The sequence below is a fragment of the Myotis myotis genome, unplaced genomic scaffold (genome assembly GCF_014108235.1).
Source record: "Myotis myotis isolate mMyoMyo1 unplaced genomic scaffold, mMyoMyo1.p scaffold_m19_p_7, whole genome shotgun sequence".
NCBI lineage: Eukaryota > Metazoa > Chordata > Mammalia > Chiroptera > Vespertilionidae > Myotis > Myotis myotis.
The window spans coordinates 64,367,242-64,393,591 of record NW_023416379.1 but is presented as its reverse complement, the minus strand read 5'-3'; the positions used below and the strand labels follow the sequence as shown (position 1 = coordinate 64,393,591).

The 26,350-nt window shown below is 40.7% G+C and overlaps 1 protein-coding gene across 2 annotated transcripts in view; it reads left to right on the top strand.

The window, feature by feature from the left end:
• KCNQ5 (potassium voltage-gated channel subfamily Q member 5) overlaps positions 1–26,350 on the top strand; it is a 518,442-nt gene that overhangs the window by 432,711 nt on the left and 59,381 nt on the right. The window contains exons 8-10 of one of the 2 annotated variants that reach the window (XM_036316807.1): positions 7,270–7,364; positions 11,296–11,322; positions 19,841–20,061. In XM_036316807.1, the coding sequence (XP_036172700.1) occupies positions 7,270–7,364; positions 11,296–11,322; positions 19,841–20,061 (343 nt within the window). The remainder of the gene's footprint in view (positions 1–7,269; positions 7,365–11,295; positions 11,323–19,840; positions 20,062–26,350) is intronic. The other variant, XM_036316808.1, reaches the window with a different exon arrangement.

Here is a 26,350-nt window from a genome sequence, read left to right as displayed (position 1 = left end):
TGAGATTAGCATTTAAAGGTACTTCAAAGTCCTATGTTACAGGTTCACTTCTGGAGAGATTAGGCCAGTTCAGATGAAACCAAGATGCTTTAATGGAAACAGAAATGGGGAAATTAAGTGAAAGTTTATGAAATAATGCTGAATGATGGGCTTATTTTCTTGAAAGGAAGAGATTAGAAGATGCTGCTATGGAGAAGCTAACTGGCCCAAAAGAAAAAGAAAGAAAAATTCATCTATCTATCTATCTATCTATCTATCTATCTATCTATCTAGAAACTGTGGCTTTAACTAGTAAAATAACTGAGTTTGCACCCAGTTACCTTAGAGTGAGGCCACCAGTCAATAAACTCAAACCACTTATACGGAGCTTATATATCTTTTTAGTGATTCAGTCATAAATAAGAACAGACTTAGAAAAAAAAATCATAGTCATGAAAAATGTGACAGAAGAATAAAAGAAAGCAAAGAAGAGATAAAGTTGTGGAAATCTCCTAGAAAGAAGAATGAAAACAGAGATGGAAAATTGGATGACCCTTCCAGGGGTACATCAAAGTAACATGAGTATCTCAAAAAGAGTACAGGAAAACTAAGGGGAGGATATTATATTATTACTAGAGGTCTGGTGCACAAATTCATGCATGGGTGGGGTCCCTCAGCCTTGCCTGCGATCAGGGCCAATTGGGGCCATCTCGCAAAGTTCTGATCGGGGCCGGTGGGGGTCAGCCAGCAAGGGGAGGGACCACAGGAGGGCTCCAGGGCATGTCCAGCTCTCTTGCCCAATTTTGATCTGCCAGACCCCAGCAGCAAGCTAATCTACCGGTCAGAACCCTGCCCCCTGGTGGTCAGTGCACATCATAGCAACTGGTCTAGCGGTCAACTGAACAGTCGACCAATTAGTGGAACATTTAGCATATTAGGCTTTTATTATATAGGGTTCTCTGAAACTGAGTGGCCACAATAAGAGGGCCCACCAAGGGCCCAGCCCTATGATAAGAAAACTTCACACTGAGGACATCATAGTGAAATATCACTTGCAAAAATGGGGAATTCTAAGTGCCTTCTGGTCATGACATATCCAAAGGTTCAAGAATCAGGATTGTGTTGAATTTCTCATGAATACCGCTAACAATAAAAAACAGTGGAACAATACTTTTAAAATTATGGAGACAATCCTTTCCAACATAGAATTCTATACTCAGCCAAACTATTCATTGAATTTATGAGTAAGATACAGACATTTTTAGACCTCAAAACTTTACCTTTCAAATATGTTATATATATATTATATGTGTATATAATATATATATCTCACATATTTTCCCATTCATCCGTTGATGGACACTTAGGCTGTTTAGGTTGTTTCCATGTCATGGCTACTTGTGAATAATGCTGCAATAAATATAGGTAACTAATTGTCTTTCTCTTACAGCTTTTAAAATTCTCTCTTTGACTTTACCATCATTTTAATTATGATGTGTATTGATGTGGGCCTCTTTAGGTCCATCTTGTTTGGGACTCTCTGCGTTTCCTGAACTTTGTCTTTTTCCTTCACTGGGTTAGGGAAGTTTTGGTTCATTATTTCTTCAAATAAGTTCTCAATCTCTTGCTCTCTCTTCTTTTTCTGGTAGCCCTATGAGGCAGATGTTGTTATGCTTCATGTTGTCCCAGAGGTTTCTTAAACTATCCCTCTTTTTTCTTGTCGCTGCTCTGATTAGGTGTCTTTTTATTTTTGATATATTTTTATTGATTTCCAAGAAGGGAGAGGGAGAGAGAGAGAAACATCAGTGATGAAAGAGAATCATTGATAGCCACTTCCTGCATGCCCCGCACTAGAGATCAAGCCTGCAACTTGGGCATATGCCCTGACCAAAAATCGAACCATGACCTCCTGGTACATAGATCATTGCTCAACCACTGAGCCACACTGGCCAAGCATGATTAGGTGTTTTTTCCTACCTTGTCTTCCAAATCTCTAATTCAGTCCCTGCTTCATCCAACCTACTGTTTATTCCTTACAGGGTATTCCTTTTTTAACATATCTTTTATTGTTGATAGTATTATAGATCTCTCTTATCCCCTTTCCCCCATTATGCCATTTTCCCCAGTATATTCTTTATTTCAGATATTCCATTCTTCATTTCTGACCAGTCCTTTTTTGTGACTTCTATTCCTTTTTCATGGTGTTGAGCATCCTTATAATCTTTACTCTGACCTCTATATATGATAAATTGCTTGCCTTCATTCATTTAGCTCTTCTTCTGGAGAATGCTCTTGTTCTTTTCATAACATATTTAACTAATGGAATTTTAGAGTTCTTTTGGAGAACTCAGAAATGTATTCATAATCTATATATATAAAAAGCCAGTGACCATAACAACTGTAATGACCAGTTGCTATGACGCCCACTGTGGCCAGTGAACTGGCCTGATCAGGGGGTGGGACTGGCAGGCCAACCTCTCGGCCCCTCCCCCCTGCCAGCCCACCCCTGATCGGACTCTCCCAACCCAATCAAGAGGGGGCTGGCCAGCCAAACGCCCCCTCCCTCTCCCCCCAGCCCTTGATCAGCCTGCCCCACCACAATAGGCCCGCAGCCCCACCCCTGATCGCACCCCCCACCCCAATAGGGGGCAGGGCTGGCTGGCCAACCTCCTGAAGCCCCTCCTCCCACCCAGTCACACCCCCAATGGGCCCCCACCACCCTAATCAGCCCGCAGCCCCTCCCCCTGACCACCCCACCCCTGATCGCACCCCTCCACCCCAATAGGGGGCAGGGTCATCCAGCCAACCTCCTGCAGCCCCTCCCCCCACTCAGCCCTATCCCAGATGGGCCCCCCCACCCTGATCAAGGTTAGAGCCAGTTGGCTAACCACCCATGGCCCCTCCCCCAGGCCGCTGGCCCCCAATCAGCACCCCCACCCCCTTTAGGGGCAGGGCCAGCTGGCCCACCACCCACAGCCTCTCCCCATGGCCAACCCCACCCTCAATAAGCCCCCCAGCCCAAATCGGGGGTGGGACCCACCAGCCAATCACCCGCAGCCCCTTACCCCAGCTGGCCTGGCCCTGATTGGCCCTGATTGGGGCGGTCCAGCTGGCCAACCTCCCACCATCTCCTCCTCCCAACAGGCCCAGCCCCGATCCACCTTGATTGGGGCCAGGCTTGCCGGACCACACCCATGCACGAATTCATGCACTGGGCCTCTAGTAGGTACATAAAAGCAACATGAAAGAAAAAGTCATGCTACGTCACATTGCTGAACTAGAAACAATAGTTACAGGGTTATAATAAAGCAAACACTAAACAGTAACAACTAAAAATATTGTTAGAATGAGAAGAAGGGAAGAGAGTGTGTAGGTGGGATGTCATTATTTTCCATGATAAGAAGTTAATTGATAGTGCCTAAAACTCAAAAATCAAGAAATGTAAGTATGAGAACAATCCTTAGAAATTAGGATTCTTAAAAATAGAAGCAACAGCCTGGCTGGTGTGGCTCAGTGGTTGAGTGTTGACCTATGAACCAGGAGGTCAATGTTTGATTCCTGGTGAGGGCACATGCCCGGGTTACTGGCTTGGTCCCCAGTAGGGGATGTGCAGGAGGCAGCTGATCAATGACTTTTATCAATGACTTTTTATCTCTCTCTTCTTCTCCTTCTGAAATCAATAAAAATATATTTTAAAAAATAGAGGCAACAACTATAAGAATTGAAAGCAGTTGCCTCTAATGAACAAAAATTAGTGAGAAGCAAGGTAGAGAAAGGGATTACTGTTTTTCATCTTGAATATTTTATATCTCTGACTTCTTAAATTATGTACCCTGAAAAAAAATCAGTTCCATGTTCATTATACCTTTGGATGGTTAGCTGAAATTAAAAATTTTAGGAAAGGTCAAATGTGCCATAGTGGTAATACTCCAGACTATACAAACTAAATACTCCCTAAAAACTTAGTTATACTGACATTGTAATTATAATTATAGACCAAATTTTGAATTTGTTTGGCTGCCTAGAGCACCAGAGTCACCTGAAAGATGGTAAACTTTCATTTTGCTCCATCTTGATTTGTCCTTTGGAGTATATGTGCCCTGTAAATTAAATCCCTTTGGGTCATAATTTTATTCTTGCCAACCACTTTGTGATTTTGGCTAAAATATGGGAGCATCAGCTACTTGGTCTTATGGTTGTGCTACTAGAAGAGAGAGAGCTAAGGACAGGACAAAGTTATTAGAGTATAAGAGTAATAGAGTTACACTTTCCACTTAGACTTTGTTAGCTAATATCAGCCCTGAGATAGATACCACTTACTCCTTCTGTGCCTCCCATTTAGAAGACATGTTAGGAAAGAGTAATGAAAGGAATCAGAGCTTAGCCATTTAGATCAATTTGATAGAAAAAGGCAAGAAGCCAGGTTGCATTGTTAAGAAAATCTTCAATTTTCTGAGAGTGGCCTCTTTTGTCCCCAATTCTTTGTAACATTGACAGGTGATGTCTTGGTCCCATTTTTTGTTGTATTGTTGTGGGGTTTTTTCACTGGCATCTAATAATGCACAGACCTGCTGTATACTTCCAGTTTTACATGAGTCTTGCTTTCAAAGTATCTGAGTTCATGTATATATGGTGCCTTGTATGAAGATTGTTTCATTAGAGCAGCCATCTAGGCCTTCATGGTATTGGAGGTTCTCTGGGCCTCACTACATAGGAAGCTGTAATAATAAATCCATGTGTTTCCATGGATTACTTTAGACCACTCTGTAAATTGTGTTTGTGCAATAATTGCAAAAACTAACATTGACACAACAATATTTGCTTTATTCTCTAAAAGATGCCACAATGCTTAGCATAAGTTTTCACAGATTTGTAGGATAAATCAACGTGAGCCATAGAAGTAAGACTCTAGGCAAGGAACCCTGCTTCAATTATTTAAACCTTCTTTAATAATATTAAAAAGCCCTCAGGTCCTACTACATATTTTTTTAGTTTTTAATATCACTTCTTGAACATTTTACTGAAGTATAATGTGCATACAGAAAAGAGCACATGTCCTAAGAGAACTGAGCACTCCTGTGTGTGTAAGCAGCACCCAGTTAATGAATCAGAATATGACCTTTCTGTACCCTTTCTCAATCACTGTCCCCAAGGGTAACCACTGTGCTGCCTTTTAAAATTTGTTTCCCCTGAGGAGTTTTGGGTTTTGTACTTTATGGAAATGGAATCACACAGCATGTACTCTTTTGTGTCTTGTTTCTCTCACTCACATTATTCATGTAAAGTTCATCCATATTCTTGAATGTTGTGGTAGAGTACTCTAGCTGTGTACTATTCCACTATGTTAATATTCACAACGTATCTATTTATGCTACTGTTGATAGGTGTTTGAGCAGGTTTATGAAGTTTCATGTTGTTTTCAGCATGATAGCACATATATTTCAATGAACATGTATAAACGTATCTATTGAGTATATATGAAGAAGTGTGTAGCTATGTCAGAGAGTCTGCATGTATTCAGCTTTGCTAGATAATAGCCCAACAACTTTCCAAAGTAGTTGTGTTGATTTTTAACTTTTTATTCAGCACACATTGCTTTAATGATACTCAGGAAAAGGAATATTATTAGATAACTGTTTTCTTCATTGTAGGTTTCACAATCATGAATGGTGGTTATATAGTAGGAATATGACTTGTTTAAACAAATCAATACTAATAAAAGAGTAATATGCTAATTAGACCAGACATCCTTCTGGACAAAGCCACAGTGGCGGGGGCTAAGGCAGAGATGGTTAGGGGCGATCAGGCTGGCAGGGGAGGGCAGTTAGAGGCAATCAGGCTGGCAGGGGAGGGCAGTTAGGGGTGACCAGGCTGGCAGGGAGCAGTTAGGGGGTGATCAAGCTGGCAGGGGAGCAGGTAGGGGGGGATCAGGCTGGCAGGCAGGCAAGTGGTTAGAAGCTAACACTTTCGGATTGCGAGAGGGATCCCAGATTGGAGAGGGTGCAGGCTGGGCTAAAGGACACCCCCCCCCGCCCCGCCCATGCAAGAATTTCGTGCACCAGGCCTCTAGTTTGCTACATAAAATAGAATGCTTTGATTAATGAAAAAATTTTCTCTCAGGATTTTTGAGTCAACACTTGGTCATTAGAAACGTTTTCAGATTTATTACAAAGGAAGAAATTTGCCAAAATCTACATGAACAGTAAGTTCAGGCAATGGACAGTTTCAGAGGGAAGCTTTTCCAACAATCATTAAGCAGTCAGCAAAGGACAGTGAGGGATTCTAAAAGCAGGAGCCAGTCACCGGAGATAATGCCAACCCTACCAACCTTGAGTAAACATCTTATTTTATCTGAGGCTTTATTTTCTTATCTGTAAAATGGGGATCTTAATTCATACTTGGTGAGGATTTTACATGGAAATGCTTCATATTATATATGTCAGGTATAATTATATCAGGATGGGGAACATCCAGCCCGCAGGCCATAAGAAGCCCACGAAATCATTTGATCTGGCCCTGCCAAGGCATTAGGGGTGAGTTAATTAAATGTTTCATCAAATATAGCAGGCTAACTTTTAAGTTGATAAATTTGTATGGCCTGCGAACGATGGTATAGATATCCAAATGGCCCTTGGCAGAAAAAAAGGTTCCCCAGCCCTGAATTATATGAAGTAGACAGAGTTCTGTTTATATCAAGGAGCTGCAAACGTATTCTTAGACCATGACATTAAATCCTTAAGTGCCTTCCAGTTATATTCCTAGAGGATACATTTTCCTCTATCTTGTTTAGCACTGTCTTCATTTGTAGCATTATAAGTGTTGCACAGTTCAACTTCATGAAATTTCACTAAGTCATTAACATACTCTGGTGATCATTAATTTACTACCCAGTTTACTAGTTGCATTGTGAGTTTCTAGTAGTCGTTTGCCTCCATCTTATCAAGTAGTGACTAAAGATGTGCAGTTGGGTCCTGCAATGCATGTTCACGCTTGGGTAGATTATCTCAGATAATGTCATAGTTTTCCCGAACTGATTCAAAAATTACTTCATGTTGGACTTCTTAGTATGTTTGTTCTTTGGTGTGAGTTGTTTTGAAAAGCAATTCTACTTATGTGGCATAATATGTTTAAAAGCCAGCTGAAAATGCCAAACAAGTCGTCACACCTTTGGGTATTTTTCAGGGCTAAAAATTCTTCATGTGTATTAACTTAATAATAGCCCTTTATTTCATTCTATCTTCTTCTCTCTTTTCTTTTTCTTTTTTATGTCCCCATGTATATTGCGTGCAGTGTGTTTGGCGTAGTTACGCAGCTGATGAAAAATCTGTTTCCATTGCAACCTGGAAGCCGCATTTGAAGGCCCTGCACACCTGCAGCCCCACCAAGTAGGTATCAGTGTGACAGCTGGTGCTGTAGTCGAGTCTCTTCAAATTTGCAAAACAAACCATACACATACATACACACACACGCACACGCACACGCACACGCACACGCACACAGTGTCAATTTGGGTCTTGCCTTATTCTCTGCTTCTCTTTCAAACCTTTTTAATAGCAATTCAGGCACAAAACTCAATTGACCCAGTATCATTCCTCACCATCCATTGATGGGGTTTAAAGATTAAAAGAATTTAAACTTTCTAGAGATTTATTTCTACTATTTCATGATACTATTTTCTAATATCTCATTTCATAAAACCCACCAGAATTCTAAAGGTAAGCACCACTATTTTTGAAAAATAATGGTTGTTTAAATTCCATCCATCACCTGACCCCAAACAGGGAGTGCTTTGAAAGCAATATATCTTTGCACATTGAAGTTCCTCAAAGTCATTTCTCATTTAGATCCCCTTGGCTCTCCAGCTTTTACCTGCAGATCAAACTAACATTAATAGCAAAATAAGAGAAGAGTTGGAATCCTAATAGGATTACAGTTTACAGTGAAGCAATGGGACCAAACAAATTAAAATTTGGAATTAGCATTCAGAATTTTAAAGTAATATTACTTACATTCACATTACATTGGCCAAAGCAAAACTCCAAGAGGACAGGGAGTGCAGTCCTACCACGTGCCTGGAAGGAGAGGAGAACCAGAAAAGTTATGAACAGTCCTGATGGTTACGACAGTGAAGTTTAATTTTCAAAAACAATCTTTAGTCCTGGAATCCTGGACTCCAGTTCCACTGGAAGAGCACATATTAAATCATAATCACCATCTAATTAAAGAACTCTTCATTGAAATAACCAAAGTACGTAAGTCAAGGGAAAGGCTTTCTGTGAGTCACCCATCTTGGCTACAGCGGTCAGTTCCTCAGATTGTTCAGACATTATCAAATTGCTTATCTGAGCTAGGATTTTAGAGCGTCAGCCATTTCCCTTCATAATCCAACGAAACCTTCATCCTAGTGGCTTCATAGGATTCAAGGCAACTAACTACTATGACTCGGAAACTTCTTTCTTACTGATGTGAGAGAGAAAGGGGCTCAGGAAACCGTCATGAGGTGTTCCCTGGAATTGAAGTCTCAAAAGGACATTTGTGATGCAGCAGAATACACACTGTAGAGGGCGGCAGATCCATCAGTAACTGATGGGATCTGCTGTATGGCTTCCCTGTCCTGCCCTGGGCTTCAGTGTTCCCATCCACAAAGTGAGGGCAAGAGCTCTGCAAGATAACTTCCGAGCTCTCGTGGGACATGTCTCCTAAAAGTTGGTATCGGAACTCTGCCAGCACCTGTGACAGAGATAGTCATAGAACGCCAGGATTTTAAAAGGGATGGGACCTTAGCAAGGACAGAAGCATGGATGCCGTTGAGTGAATGTGTGGATGAGAATCCTCTTCATTTAGATCTTAAAATGTAGTTAAATGCCCTTCATTGCGTACTGGACTCTTTCAAAGTTGTAGTAGGGAAGAAAAAAGGAATATAACTCTTATGCTGTCTGTTCCTTGGGGGTATAAATCAAAACTGGGAATTACATAAAAATTGTATTTCTTTTCTTCATAAATGCATAAGAGGAAGGCCTGCAGAGAAACCAAAAGACGGTTCTGAGGTGACCGAAGAGAGTGGCCTGTCAGCACATGTGATTCATTGGCTTTCCCCTTCCACAGTTTTTGGAAGAAAACTCATTCTGAAGCCTGGAAAAACTTCAATAATGAGGCAGACTCTTCCAATGCATAAACTTATTTTACTCACATAATTTCTCTCTTCTCCTTTGATATTTTTCCTGTTTTTAAGTGGGGACAGGGTAGAGGAGAATTTATGCGAACACCTGCATTTATTCTGTTCCACTGTGACTATCAACCACCTCTCACTCCCCTTCCCTGCACTCCCTCACTCACCCCGGAGACTCAGCCCCATTTACTGAATAACAGGGATTTGTCCAGAATGACACCGCAGTCACTGGCCAAGTTCATGGGATCCCGGGTGTGCTAACATCTCTCCCACCAGCCGTGCTTCGTTGTTCTAAACTGTAGTGATTCTTAATCTTTGTTGTTGTCATTTTTCTTTGTTAAATTGCTGAGAATGGGATGGTAATTGTGGACTCTTTCCCAAGAAACATGTTTACTGCATAAAAAATTAAAACTTTGCCTACAATTTTAATGTAGTTATAAACTCCCTGAAGCCAAGTTCAGAATCTCTGTTTTAGAAAGCAAACCTGCTTTAATCAAGTGTGTGGGTTTGTGAGGTAAATAATTTACAGTGACTTCGAGGGATATTTTTACATTTATAAAACCAAGTGTCTTATGAGCATAAAGTGATATGTAGTAAGAAACAAACCAAAACTTCTTTCTATGTAAATAGGAACATTTAATCTATAACATTTAGGGCTTAAAAACTTCCCAAGGGAGAGATCATTCATTCATGCATGCATTCATTCAACAAGGATTCATTGAGTACCTATTATGTGCAAGGCACTGTTCCAGGCACTAGGAATGCAGCAGTGAAAGAGAAAAACAAAAACAAACCAGTTAGAATCTCAGACCTTGGGGAATATAGTATACTCAAGGCTTGCTGGGAAGAGACAATAAAAATAAATAAGTAAAATATTTACTAGATCAGAGGGTGGTGAGTGCTAAAGAGAAAAGTAGAATAGGGAAGGAATTTAAGAAGCATTAGGGGCTGCAGTTTTAAATAGGTAGTCAGCAAAGTGATCATATTACCAATAGCATTATCATCATCTTCATCATCATCATTAAAAAACCAACCATGCTCTTGTTCCCCACAGTTTAGAGATACAATGGGATGCATTGACTCCACCACCTCCTCTGAGGAGTAATATAGGAGAGAGGAGTGAGAACTGTGTGGGGGAGAGAGGGGTGGGGTGAGGGGCATGCCACACCCACTCAAACCTGCCAAGGACACACCAGCAATTTCTTACTCTCCTCTCTGGTCTGGCTTGTCTCTTACATTTCTTTTAAGGTTTCCACAATTGCTACTTTAAATTTTTGTTTATAACAAAAGGATTCATAAAGGGAACATATTTTTCTTGGTTTTCTTCTTGAAGGGAATGTAGGCTATGCAAAGGGTGAAACATGGGTAAACGTGTTATTTTAGGGGATGAGTCGCATATTTTATGAAGCTATAGGGAATTATCAAGCGCACGGATGCCCAGCGGTATCTTAAGAAGTCAGAATTTAGATATTATCTAATCCAATGCCTTCAATTTATTCATAAGAAAACCAAGACCCACAGGAAAGTGAGGTGTCCGCCCAAGGACAACGGGTCATTTGCACCATGTTGTATAAACCTGGGTTTGCTAAATTCGGTAATTACGAACACTACCCAACATTAGGCTGGAAGAGTTATAACGGATTCCTATGTGCCTACTAGGCTCCAAGGGAATTCGTACTTTATACAATAGGAAAACAGCATCTGCCTCAACAAAGTGACTGAGGTACATAAGCCACACATTCATGAATCCAGATTAAGAACCCAAATGTCTGTCTAAAGCTCAGGGACTGCAGCTACAGTGTGACCGGCACTGCTTTAAGAGACTCTGCTAAAGCTGATCAGATCAGAACCACTTTTCTTTAGACATGAATAACTCTGGCTGTGGAAGTGCCCATAGTTTTTCATTACATGTAGGCAGAATTGTTTTTGCTAAGTAGATGCTATGCTATCTCTGGTCTGTGCCACAAAGAATATATGTTAAAAAGCTAGAGACATTTATTATTTTTAAAATGGCTTCCGTGGATCTTGCTTGAAATGAATTACTTAAGGTACTTATGTCCCCCAACCCCCAATTGGGCCATTATCAAGTGCTGTAAATGTATTCACCAGTTTATCATCATTTCTCTTCCGTCCGCACGCACCTGAAGGAAAGAACAAGGGGAAGCATCAAGCAGGTTTGTGATCTTTTCTGCTACATGTTTGTTTATAAATCTGTGCCTAACAGATGTTTTAAATGTGTCTCATGTGAGTAAAATCGATCCACAAATACAGAGTGATTAAAAGTGGCCTTTCCCAGGATTGCCTGCAGAGGTTGCTGTGTTATCGATTCCCCGCTCCCCTTGGGAGCATAAGTGCCTTTCCCTAACCCACTCACTGCTTTTCACAATCTGCAGAGAGTGCAACATTCGGGGGGGAAATAATCATTATAGCCTTTGGTTATTCCTTGCTACCATTTTCCCAGACAGAAGTCTCACCCAAGCATTTAAACCCCAAGAAGCAGTATAAGATACACTCCCTTCATCAGGTCCTTCTTTTAGAGTGAGACATGGGGCTTGGTTGGTTGTTTTGTGGGGTTTTTTATTTTTTGGCAAAAGGAACACTGTGTACAGGAGGTGAGAATGGTCTCTGTGCGGCATCTCCAGCTCACTGAGTGCTGAGGTTTACTTAGGTGACCTGATTCAAAACAAGAGCCCCCACTCCCATCCTTTAAAAGGAAGATAACCCTCCCAGAAACTTAACCAAATAATTTAGGATCATTCTTTTATGCCTTAGAAGGGCATGCTTCATCAAACAGCAGAGATTTAGACCTAGAGGGAATAGGACGTGAAGGGCATCATTTTAATTGGTATTAGTGAGTACCAGCAAGGACCCTGAGGGTCTGGGTCTGGGAGCAGAGCCCTGGAGGACAGAGCCAGGTGATGGCGTGAGATGTAGCAGAGGCAGGACCAGCAGGAGAACCCCAGGTGCCTGGGAGGGAAGAAGGGACACAAGTCTTTTTTTCCGTTATTGCCACTTGCTTCAGTAATGAGGCCACAAAAGCGTCTCCTGCCCAGAGTTAGCCCCCAGGTGGGGGTCAGTGCGGGTCCAGGAATTGTTCCTTTAGCTTCATTATTCGAGCGGCATTAATCATAATATACTTACTGGACTGTATACAGCACTGAAACTAGTGTTGAAAGTTCACTTGGGGTGATGAGGTTCTGGGTCACCCATTTCTGCATTAGATCAACGAGATTCACAAATCAAATCACAAATGGGTTCATTTATGATGGCAATAGATGTGGCAGGTACGCCTACACAGGGGAGGCCACTAAAGACCCTTCTCTTATTTGGTAGGAATAGAGTTAGAGCAGACTCCGCCATCCTTGTGTTGTGACAAATTTACTTGAAAAAAAGTTACACAGAATTAAACATTGTGAGCTGTTTAGTATCTTTGGTGGTATTTTAAAAGCTTTCCTTGTCTCAGGAGTTAGCCATTTACAAGTTATCTCAAAGAGTGATTTGTCTCCAAATGCTAAGGTCAGATACCATCTTCGGCAGAAACCTGATAGCCACCTGAGAGCAAGGTCACCTGTCTTGGTTTCATCCTCCAAAACAGAGCTGTTGGGCACCTGAAGGGGGAGTTTGCAACCTCTGTGGCCGTCCTAAGTGAGGGGTCACCTTGGGCTCACATGATAATATTGCTCTTGTTCCAAATGTTAGTAAGGCAGAAAGCAGAGACAGGGTTAAAAGGTAACTATCGCACATCCTCATTGTGATGGCACACTAGCCTGGAGAAACACATTTATATGAAAGTTCCAGCACACTTATTCCATTAAATTACTGAGAATTTGTGTGTGTGTTTTTAAGTAACTATTGAGCTTCAGCCCCTCAGTCAAAAAATGAACTTCGTAGTCAGCTGTCAAAAATCTGCCAACCAAGCTTTTTCAACTTCATGATGCTCATATGTACCTGAAACATTAAAATTTTTTCTGCATACTCGTGTCTGAGATTATCAAAGGTAACTCACTTGAGGATCTGAATATATACAGAACAACTGAGCTAAGTTATTGACACAGAAAATCACACACAGGGAGTTCTTGCTTCTCTGTGGTCATTGGACATTTGGCAAAACCACCTTGAAACACGCCGTGCGCATGTTACTATTTAGCATGCATGCCTTAGTTACTGTTCAGACACTTAGGTATTCTATCGGCCAAACATATATCATATCACCCTGTGTAAAGTTCTGACAGAGAATGTGCTTAGTCAATAATTCTTGGATAGTGTAATAAAATGTCTCTGATCTCAAGTAGTTTATGCAAAAAGAGAAAACAGCAACAAAAATGGGGGGAAAGGAGAAACATAAAGAGAGAATAACTGAAAAACATTTCAATAATCTGAAGGGAAGAAGCTGAAGCTCCCGTTTTACTATCACCTTAGCTTTCACCTTGGCAATGAAATTTATAACATTGCATAATAAATGTAGAAAGACTATTGTAATAACAATGGCAACAGTACCATCTTAGGAAATAACAAATTGGTCCTTTCTCAACCAAAATATGCACAAAGGAAAATGCATTTATAATGAGAATTCTCCCTCAGCAGAAAGCAGATCTGGGTCCAGAATATTGTTGATTAATGCTTGGCCCACTTTTAATTGGAATGATGAATACAGCCCACATGGAGAGCACCTGACAGATTGGGGCTATTGGGTTATTGATGGTGATTCAGATAAGCAAAATAAATACCCTTTAGCCAACTCGCCAGGTATCTCAGAGCCTGTGATCCCCTAAATCCTTCCTCCTGGTGTTTCATTGTGTTAAGAACTGGGAATAACCCAAGTGTAGATGAGTTCAATACAGCAAGCAGTAGCCCTCTCCTGGTGCCTGGCACTCACTCCCTCCGGAAGAGAAGGCCACATTGTAGACAGGGCTGTCCTACACACAGAGAGATTTCCTCTCTGCAGAATGGATTAAGGATCATACTGAGTGAACTAGGTTCCCTGCTCTGGACTATTCTTGTTAAAGATATTTTGTCTTTCCACATTGAGGTCAGGGTATGTTCAAAAAAATTCATCTACAATGACTGAGGCCACTAAGAAAGACATCCAGTTCTGACATGGCTTAGTATTGTTTGTGACAGATCCAAAATTTTCTTTAAAAATACTATCAGTCTCAAGAAGAGCTCAACTGGACAACAGTGAAAATAATATTTCTTTGACTCTCTTTGGTAGAGGGTCAAGTACGAATTACTGTTAGTCTCAACGGAGCCTGCTCTGTTCTTCCTCTACTGAGACCATAAATACAACTTCTTTAACGTTAATTAATTACTTATTTGTTTTCCTCTGTCTTCCCACTAAAAGAGCTCTATTCTCATATGTGGTAGTGAATGTGCTTATTAATTTTATTCTGATTAATCATTCCATTCAGTAATTCTTCCAACTCACTTTTTAAACTGGGCAGTTTTTCTTTGGGTATAAATTATCACTTTCAGAGAATAGAATTGGCCTGTAAACCCATCGAGCCAGATTAAGCCATTATTCTCACCTTGAGGTTTTATGTCCTCATCCCTCCTTCCTTGACAAGGTCAGTTAGCCATCAAGTAGTTGGTGAATTAGCCAGCACGATGGTACAAGCAGGCTTTTACTTCTTCCTACCTGTTAAGTTTTTATTGCTACAAGAATAAATCACACCATCGGAGGTTCAGGGATCATTTATAAAGCTGTGTGCCTCTGTTTACCCTGTCTCCTTCTCAACCATTGTTGAATATGTGCTTCGGAGTTCAGCTGCCTTGCTTGCAGTTTCTAAGGGATTAACAGAACTCTGACAGACTTCTTAGTAAACTACCTAGAGTTGCTATAACAGGTAGTTGTGAGACTGTTATAAAGATGCATCGTCTTAAAAGTTAAAGCATAAATGATATTATTTTATTACATTACAAGACTGTGTTGCAATCCACTGAGTGCCTTGTCCAAATGGCTCCTCCATGGCTGGCTTTATTAGGCATGGAGGAAATGTGTGGCTCTTAGGAAAGAATTCTAGAACTCTGATGCAAAAACTATGTTATATTTCTTCCGCATTTATTTTCCATTATTTACACCTCCTTTCTTCTGTCTGCAATGAATGATCTGCATGTGTTGTTAAATGCAGTAAGACTAGGCTTTTTTTCCAGGATAGCCGACTTGTGCGCTTATTGGCAAAATGTTAGATTGTTTCAAATTTTTTTTTCAAAGTGGTCTCTTCTGTTCACATTTATTTATAGAGGGGGAAAAAACACATCATAAGACTTAAAATAAAAAACTTTTTTCTAACAAACTAGCAACCTAGAATCCTTTCTTCTGTCATTTTGAACAGGTATTCTACCTGACATTGGTTACCTGTATTAACTATAACTGCAGGTGTTTCATACAAATCCAGAACTTATTTTTTTTTTTTATTTCAAAGCAATTAATGTTACCAACTTCCTGTAAATATTTTTTATAGCTCTGAAATATCTTGTTCCTCAATTATTTATACTATGTTGCACTGCTATTAATTATAAGGGTTGCTGTATTCTAAAATATTTATATTCTTATTTTCATATGTATCATATGCTAACACAGAGATTATCATCATTTCTAATGCCTCTATCAAAGCTAATTATTTCATTCTAACCATTAAGAGCACTAGATATATTTTGAGCAGCACAATTAAACTGCATAGTACTTACTGCTTAAATACGCTGTACTATTATATCTGAAAAAGCAATATAAACACATGACTTTATTTTTCAAAATGGAAAATAAAATCCCTCAGCACGTTCCTGGTGGTAAAATGCTTAATAATGTGCTACTCTATTTCCCTCACTCCTAGTCAGTTCTGTAGTAATAAGCAGAAGCTCTTCAGAATGTACACCACACGGAAGCAGAGGTACCCAGCATCCCAGCTATTGACATGAGACTTGAGAATGCCAGCTAACCTCAGGTGCATGACCAGGTTTCAGCGCCATCCTACCTGAGCCCTGTTCTGAGACTCACTCTTTCTAAGGACTTCTCGACTGGGGTTTTCAACCCGCTTGTAATTTTCCTTTTTGCCTGTTGCCTGCTTTGATACTCTCGACCCTTGGGACACATTTGTCCTATTGGCAGGATCCCGCACAGTACTGGCAGTCATCCCCTTGGCGCCTCCTTGTGGTGGAACAACTGCTGAGCTGCTGCACGCACTGGATTGTTAATGGCTCACTTGCCATATTGTGCCTGAGGCGAGCATTTGTAGAATGCTTATCTTATGAAGGGCTAAAACCCTAATTAAATATAACAATAACTACAGCATTCTAAGTCCAAGAGGATTACTGTGGGTTTACAGTGATGCCACACCATTCTCTGGCAGGAAATACCCACTAGTTGACTGCATGCTAGGCCGTTTGCGTAAATTGTACATCTGGTTCCTAGAGAGGGAAGAATTCCCTGGCAGAGCAGTTGTACAGGCTCCCCTGGGTACTGTCTTCAGCTGGGAATGTGAGGCTGCATACTCAGATCCTGCAGTCAATGGCCACAGAGACACTTTAGTTACTTTCTCCAAAGAGTGACCTCTTTGTTGTTGCCCTGGGGATAATCCTTGGCATTCTTCCAAAAAAACAATGTTACATAAATCTTCCTTTATATAAAATCATGTTTATTGATCAACACACACACACACACACACACACACACACACACACACAAAACAGGGAAATAATGAAAACTTCAATGGGCCAGTGAAGAACCTATATATTTTCATCAATGTGTGTTTTCAATAATGGCTACTTAATCTGTTTAATAGCCATCTAATCAAGATGCTCTGTTGATTTCCAAAGAGGAAATGAAGTAGGAAAACTAATAAAACAAATGTTGCCTGGTTTAAAAGTTCTGGATTAGGATCTTATTCGTAACTTTCATACAATTATGTCAAAAGAGAGAGTGAAAATATTGTATTTTTTTCTAATTTCGTGTGTTTAATATGTTTCTAATATGTTGAGTTCACTTTAAAAGAGTTCTTGAGAATTTTTTAAATAGTAGACATGGGCAAATATTCATGTAATTTAGAAGGACAGAAGGCAAAACGGTACCTAGAACTCATTTATATCAACTTTAAGTGTTTAAAATGCTATTAAGATTCAGAGAATAATATTTTCACTTTCCATTTATTCTTAGAGATAATATCAAAATACTTCAAAGGAGCAATTTTTAAAATATTTTCATGGAAACAATTGTTTTTATATATTTTGCTATTGTAAATGAGCCACAGTGGATTTGATACTTATTTGGGGTATTTGTTACTTTTTTTAGTAATTGAGATTTTTTTAAGGGAAAATTAGATTCTATATCAAATGTTTTTGTGATATATTTATCAGTTTTCTGTTCATTTAACTGACCTAGGAAAGAGATATATCTTGAAAGTTTGAAAAAATAATTTTATATTAACTAAAACACAACCTTGTGTAGTAATTAGGATCAGTTTGTTCCAGAAAAGGTAATCGATTAGATCAAGTATAGTGAGAACACTTGTAATGATAGCCATGTCCACTTAAGCCACTCATTAATCTAAATCAAGGTGCAGAGGTAAGCATATGTTCCTGAACCAGATCATCATAAATTTCAATGATGGAACAGATGTGCTAACACTGAAAAGAGATTTGAAATTTTTACCCCCAAAAAAAATTTAAAAAGCTTGAGAAGAGTAGTTAGTCATTTTGGGCACTATCCCTTGAAGGATTTGTTGAAATAATTTGAAGGCTGTAGAGTACATGTAGATCCTAGCCTGAGAATAAAAAGATGCAGTTTTATGATGTTTTTGTTGCTGTTATTTAATGTAATCTACCATTTAATCACACACTTATCAAGTACAGAAAAAGCCGATGACTGATGGGATTGTTTTAAAGAACTCTTGAACCCACCTGACCCCATCACAAAACTGCCCAGCCTGTTCTTTGCATGTGCCTTCAGCTAGTTGTGCTGGATTTAGCTACGTCTGCGTTTCTGAGGAGAGCTGTCAGTTGCATGGTCAATTGTTATTGTTCCCAGGACTTTCTGATCACCATAGTTCATTATTTGATTTGTTTTCATGTAAACACACATAAAACGTGGTGTCTTTTTAGAATATCATTTGTTAAGCAACTAGGCATGGAAAAATAAATGTTACTGTTTCTTGTTAGCTGCAAAACACATATCCACTAAACACATTTGCTGTTGGCATGCTGCAGTTGGGGACAGTGGACGTTGCGGTAAGTGGAAAAGACCAGGCCTCCACTTCGTCTCAGACAATCCCTTTCCATGAGAACACTGCTTCACGCCCCACAAACGCTGCAGGTCTCGGCAGCTCCGCGTAGCTGCTTCAATGACTCCCCTCCAATCCAACACCCTTCATGTCTGCAGGCCCTGAAAAGTCCTGGACCTCTTACCTGATAACGGTCACTTTCTAATAAATAACACAGCAGTTTCTAAATGAAACAAGAACACAAACAAAATAGGTACACAAAGCTTCTTGCAGTTCATTTGACTCCCACAGGAATCCCTTAGCCGGGTTGTTACTGTTGTCTCCGTGTGAGAGATGAGGACTCCAGAACCCAAGCCTCTTGGATTTCAGTCTGCCCTTCCCACCACATCACCCTACATCTCTTAATCAGGAAAACATGGAGATGCACTTGGATTTTTTTTAAAATAATGGTATTGAGTTCAGGGAGGAAGGGAGAGGGAGAGAGAGACAGAAACATGAATGATGAGAGAGAATCATTGATTGGCTGCCTTCTGCACGCCCTCCACTGGCAACCCAGGCATATGCCCTGACCAGGAATGGAACCATGACCTCCTGGTTCATAGGTCAACACTCAACCTCTGAGCCATGCCGGTCGGGCAGTACTTTGGATTTTATCATTGTTGTTAATGTTTCCTTTATCAACCCACAACAGTTCAATCCTAGCTGGCATCTAAGAACTGAATACCTGAACAAATATAATTTACCAGTAGCTGCCACAGCAAATCAATAAACCTGTTTAAGAGCAGGAAATTGTGTTAGTGAACATGACGTCTCATTCTGTTCATCAGTCATCACATTCATTATACGTTGGGGCTGTTGTACCTTGTGTGGTTTCATCTCACAAGAATGAGTGTCAGCATAAAAGAAGTGCGGTGTTGTGTTGTATGTTTAATATTACGTATGCAGTGCAACCAACTGCTATGAGATTGCATGAATTTATGGATATCGTAATCTTGCCTGGAATATAAAATGCATGCAGAATGTAGATATATATGTATATGTAACTGTCTCCCTGTTTTCCTGTAGAAATGTTTAGAAATTATAAAAAGAGATGCTCCCAAATAAAAAAGTAACTTTTTTTTAATCTCAAAAGTTGAGGTTAAAACTAAAATCTGTTTAAAAGTGATGACCAAACCAGCTCTTGGCTATTTCCAGTGTAATTAATTGTATACAAACTACTGCACTTGATCTTAGCTCTTTCTATGATGAATCCAGAAAGGGTGTGTATACCTGTAGCATGAGATTAATGTCAAATGAACGCAAACAGATTAAACAAAACTCAGATTTTCAATAGGAGGAAAATATATTTCTATGCTCCTACTTGCTAAAAACATTTTATTTACTGAAGTATATGACCATATACCATTTCATCAAATTATTTACCCAAGTGGCATGGGAGAAACTGCTTGAAATGGAATAATCGTGCCTCTGTTGTCCACAGTCAGAAGCTAAGTTTTAAGGAGCGGGTGCGCATGGCTAGCCCAAGAGGCCAGAGTATTAAGAGCAGACAAGCCTCGATAGGTGACAGGAGGTCCCCGAGCACCGACATCACAGCCGAGGGCAGCCCCACCAAAGTGCAGAAGAGCTGGAGCTTCAACGACCGAACCCGCTTCCGGCCCTCGCTGCGCCTCAAAAGTTCTCAGCCCAAACCCATGGTAGACGGTAAGCGCTGCTTTTCCATAACCGTTTTCAATCTGATAGGCTACAGTGAGTGAGATTATGAAGTAATTCATTCTCCTCGGTACCACTTGGAGATAGAAGGAAACAACCTCCGGGAAAGAATCGCTCGTTTGTTTTATTGGAAATTTAGTCCTTGCCTCGGGCCAATGTACGAAACCTACGTTTACTTTGGGAAGCAACTTTGGCAGCTAAATCTCAGTTTCAAAGAAATCCAACAAAATGTTGTTAATTCTGCACTCATACCTACAACACATTATCATTTATTAGACGAGGTCTGTACCAAGATCAACGTGACTGTCCTTTTGCTGTGTAGGTTATGTCTGAGGAGCAGAGACCCAGCCTCCAAAGCAGACTCTGGGACGGTCTGGAAACCCACTGAGAAGGGGAACAGCCCCTTTCCAGGCAACAGTGAAGGTGCTGTTCCCCCGTCTGCTGAGCTCCGTTCGTTACTAAATCAGAGGCCACCGCTTATCTTCCTTAGAAAGATCCCGTTGAAAGTTTCTATCTAATGATAAGTGGCATCCAAGTCCTTCTCCCAAGAGGAATTAACCTATTTTATTTATCACACGACATGTCAGACATTTACTTGCCAGCACATTTTATCGAGTGCCACATAATTTTTGTGTTTATGAAAGAAAACATTTTCTTTTTCATTTAAGATTAGTTTGGCTTTCCTTTGAAGTGTGCCCCCTGGGATCTCTAATACTGGGCAAGGAACCAAAATCAAATGGCATCTTCCATTAATGCATGAAAACTGCGAAGGCTATCAGTCCTTCTCGTCTCATTCCCTAGCATAACCTGTATTTTCCCAGGCCCCGAAAGCCCGAGGGACAAAATTCACAGCCGGGGGTCATCTCAGTGACCTCGGGCTCCTTGCAGTGAAATCCTTCAAACCTCAGCCCATGGGTTCCTCCCAGCCCGTTCATAGATCCTTGGGGACGAGAGTGAGCAACGTGAGTCCCCCTTCCCACTTCGTTCTCCACAATCCCATGGATGCCACGCCCTCCCAGGAGAAGGCTAGCAGCTGACCCGAGGCGGCCCCTCCTGGCGGGGCTTGCGGCTCCCATCCCAGCTGCAGGGTGCTGATCCTACCAGGCTTCCCGCCACCTGTCACTTTGCTAAGGTGGGAAATGTCCCTCCACCAGCCCCGGACACTCTTCCATCAGGGAGTGTGCTGAGGCTCTGGCAACACAGATTTTCAGTGTCCTCTGGTTTCCACACTCAACTCCCTAGGCATTTGGCTGAAAGCCCATAAACAGCTGAGTCAAGAGTTACCAGTTACAGGGCTTTATGTTGCTCTCAAAAAAGGCTTTCTGAATATAAATGAATGTCTCATTTCTGGAAGGCAATTTGGTAACATATATCAAAAGCCTTTACATATGCCTAAGCTTGGACACACCCCACCCACCAATTCCACTTCTAGGATATAGTTGATGCACTGAAATGATATCAGACATTAGAAGTGATGCTATAAATTCAAAATTATTGACATGGAAAGATGATCACAAAAAGTAAATGATTCCATTTTCGTGTGTGTGTGTGTGTGTGTGTGTGTGTAAATTTAAGTATTTATAGTAAAGTCTGGAAAAATTGGCAATATATGAAGTTACCTCTAAGTGGTGCAATCATAGTTATATTTTATTTCTTCATTTTGTTCACCTGTATTTCCACCAAACCCCTCTCCTTACGTTGATGCGCCCCCCCCCCCCAAGTGGAAGGAACACCAGCTCTAATAGTGGAAGATTAGCGTTCTTGAATGTAGACACGGAATGTCTAATGAGGTTTAACAGTTCCTAGAACAAATAGAGCTGCCCTATTAGGCTTTACGGCTGCCATAACAAAGTACCACAGACTAGATGGCTTAAACAAAAGCAATGTATTTTTCCCCTTCTGCAGGCTACAAGTCTGAAACCCCCTTGGCTTATAGATGGCCACCTTCTCTGTGTCTTCACTTTATCTTCCCTCTATGTCCAGATTTCCTCCTTTTATGTGGACACCAGTCCTATTGGATTAGGGATCATACAAATGCCCTCATTTTAACCTAATTATCTCTTTAAATATCCTATCTCCAAATAGGTTGGCATTCTGAGGTACTGGGGATTAGGATGCAACCTATGAATTTTGATGGGATACAATTCAGCCCATAACAGAGCCCCAATTCACATCACAGCATCCCAGGGAAAGCTGGGGTGTGCCTACATCTTCAGGCCTCGCCCTGGCTTCACGCTGTGCTGGAAGAATAAATTAGCCCTAATGGGTTCATACCCTTTGTGAATGTGGGCTTCAAAAAGCATTCGACTGTGTGCTGTGAGGTCCTTAGGGTGAGCTGAGCACATCTAAATATAAAATTTATAGAACCTGGATTCTGAATATGAAAAATGAATTTTACTTGTATGTTTGGCCAGAGGAAAAGCATTTTTCATGGACTCCAAGAGTCGGCACTATTCATCACAGTACTTTCAGTTATGGCAAAGATGTCTCAGAGTTCAGACAGACAGAAACAGAAGTCCTACTCTCTACCGGATCACAAATTGGAACGGCCTCGGCCATCCATTTTCTACGTCATCCCATACAAGTGCAGTTCTGTTTCGTTAGAAAGGAGTTGCTTTCTCTGGTTGATGTCCTGCTCGATTGACTCTGAGTTCCAACAGTGACAGGAGGCCTGACCGCAGTTCTGTTCAAGTAGCTTTGTTGGCTGCCCACCTGGAAGAGATCATGACTTCTGACGCCTCATTGCATCCAACAGTCCAGAATCTTTACCTCTGCCTTAACTCAAAGTTAGGTCTTGGGGAAACAGAAGTTCTCTTTTTATTTAAAAAAAAACCTGAAGCAGCTTTCATTGAAGTGCACTTTACTCCTGAATTATGCATTTTTATTTATGGTGCCTGTCCAGGTTTTAAGTATTTCTAAAATCCACCTATTACTCATAGAAAATAATACATAACACTATTGCCAACCCCCAAATACAAGTTGGGGGAAAAGTAGGTTGACAGTTGTGCAGATAGAAAATAATACAATAGTTAATAAATAATAATCCAAGAATAAACTCTGTTTCACATACGCACAACTATAAACTTTCATTTACCCTACCCTGTATTTCAAATCTATATGCTCACTCGCTTCTTGGGTTCTCTTCTTCCACTTCTCTCTTTCCTTTACATATTGTAGGAATTTCATTGCCCATTAACAGCTCTGGCAGGGTGGATGCATAGCAGCAAGAATTATGGAAATTCAGGTTGACCTTTAAGTTGATAACTAAGTTACATTTGGAAAATAATGGGCCTGTAACTGAAAGATACTATAATAGGGAAAAAAAGAAATTTAGAATTAATCTGTAAATATTAATAATTCCTGTGAAATCTAAAACCCTTTACTGCAGCCCTGACCACTTTGGCTCAGTGGATAGAGCATTGCCCTGCAGACTGAGGGGTCCTGGGTCGATTCTGGTCAAGGGCCCATACCCAGGTTATAGGCTCAGTCCCCAGTAGGGGGCATGCAGGAGGCAGCCGATCAATGATTCACTCTCGTCATTGATGTTTCTATCTCTCTCTCCCTCTCCCTTCCTCTCTGAAATCAATAAAAATATATTCTAAAAAATAAAAATAAAACCCTTTTCTGCAGATGGTATTATTTTTATAATTTAATGGCTCTTACAAAAGGTTATTAAGTATCCCATGCTGCTTTTCTTTGCTATATCTATGAAATTTATGTATTATACTTAAAAGGGCTACAATTGTCTCCTAATGTTCCACATCCATATGTACCAGAGAAGTGGAAAATAATAGATGTTGAAGCCAGAAATTTACAAATGACAAAAAGAAGTTCTGGCTTATGTGGCTCAGTTGGCTGGAGCATCGCCCTATACACTGAAAGTTACAGGTTTGATTCCAGGTCAGGGCACATACCCAGGTTGTGGGTTCTATCCCCGATCTGGGTGTGTATAGGAAGCAATGGATGGATGTTTCTCTTTCACATCCTTGTCTCTCTCTCTCTCTCTCTCTCTCTTTCTCTCTCTCTCTCTCAAATCAATTTAAAAAATAAAAACACAAATGGCAAAAAGGAAGTAGTAAACTATAAAAGACTAGTGTGGTATTGCCATAGAAAATTTATTTTGATCAATATGATGTGAATAGTATTTTCAGTTTATAAATCCAATAATATGAGAGAGGAATGTTTCATTAGTTAATCAATAGTAGTTAAGCCCCTTCATATAATTTTTTTAATTAGGTAGGAAATGACTATTTTAGATTCCACAGGTAAATGTGATCATGTAGCTTTTTCTTTCTGTGTCTGGCTTATTTCACTTAGCATAGTGTCCTCTAGGTTCATCCATGTTATTGCAAATAGCAGGATGTCTTTGCTTTTTAAGAATGAATAATATTCCATTGTATTATTATACCACAATTTCATTTCACTATATATATGTATATCAAGTCATCATGTTGTACAATTTAAACATACAATTTTATTTTAAAAATAAAAGAAATTAGGTAGGAAAAATGATAAAAGTAACATTTATTGGATCCTTCTCTGTGGTGGGCATTGTTCTAAATGCTTTACTTCTATTATTTAATTTAATCCTTTCAACACCTCTATAAAGTCATCCCCATTTTATGGTTGAGGAACCTGAGACTTGAAGCTAAGTCACTTACCCAAAGTCTAACAGATTGAAGTAAGTGAGTCGCAGTACACACCCACGCAGTCTATTTTCATAGCCCTCCTAGAGGACACAGTCTCCGATGTGCTCCCAGATGTCATATCAGTTTCCCTTTAAGCATCTTTAATATCTTCTTTTTTCTGCGACATACTCCCGCCTGCTTTCACTCTTCCATCTTCAGTGGGTCAGATCCTCTTCCCCTATAACCATTTGACCTTGCCACTATCCCATCCCATTTTTCTCCCAATCTCTGCTGCCAAGCCTCTGAACTACATCACTTTCAAAGACTGCCAGAGCTAGAAGATTAGGCAAATTGGGGAAATGACCTTTAGATGACCCTTCTCTGTTTTTGATCGAGTATCTGGGAAGAGACTCCGAATAGCAGCCATGCTGGGCTGTGTCTGTTTACCCAGGGAAGGAGGCAAATGGTGAGGTCATCTGAGGACTGTTTCAAGATGCAAAAGGTGGTATCAAGAGTTGGACACCTGTCAACAACGAACGAAGAAATGGAAAGTGGCAAACCGCAAGTAAAAGGAAAACCAAGTAGCCAAAATCCACAAGAGTGAAACTAAAGGAGAGTGAGGGGACAGTCCAGATTTGCGGTGTCTAGTTTGCTACCAAGGAGGGCTATCCTGGCTGGACCCTGCTGCACCTGGAAATGCCTTTCAGAATTACACTCCGAGTACAATCATCTTTATAGAGAAGCACAAGGAGGTAGTTTGAGGTAGCCCCACACTGCAGTGCTTTAAAAATCTGTCCCATTAGTATGCTGCAGGTTTTCAGAGAAGGTGATGCATAATTTTCTTTGGCTGCCTGCACATGTATTTTTAAAACATCTGTCCTACAAACATGTATAACCTGCATGTTTTAACATGTTTAACATGGTTTCCATGTAAGGGAAGCATATCAGTTTTGCTGGGCAATTCTCAGGGCTCACCCTGGTTCTGTGGGAGGTACATCCTCACCAGATGTTAATGAGAAAGACTAGCAGGACCCTGGGTACAGATGTGTGGTGGTCACCTGATCAGAGGCCGCGTGGGTGGAAAATGTGCAATACCTTCCAATCTTGAGAGTCCCTGGAGGCTAGTTCCCTCATTCAGGCACTGCTACTATCTCTTCTGTCTTCCATGTTCCTTTCTCCCCTCAGCCAGTTAGGATGCCTTTGCAGGGCACAAAACGAGCAAATGCAAGTACCTTAAACAATAATGAAACATAAAAAGAAGTTCAGTGTCCTGACCAGTTTGGCTCAGTGGATAGAGCATGGGCCTTCGGACTCAAGGGTCCCAGGTTCGGTTCCAGTCAAGGGCATGTACCTTGGTTGCGGGCACATACCCAGTAGGGAGTGTGCTGGAGGCAGCTGATCGATGTTTCTAACTCTCTATCCCTTCCTCTCTGTAAAAAAAATCAATAAAATATTTTTTAAAAAAAAAAGAAGTTCAGAGGCAGAACAGTTCCTGGCAAGGACCATCGGGGTCCGGCTTCACTTCCCTGTGATCCTCTCGTCTTCTTTGTCTCTGCCAGTCTCTGCGTCTGCCTCTCCCTCAGGATGGGAGCAACATACTATAGTGGCTTCATGCATCTTTTCCAGGCACAACACGCTGAGAGGCAGAAAGG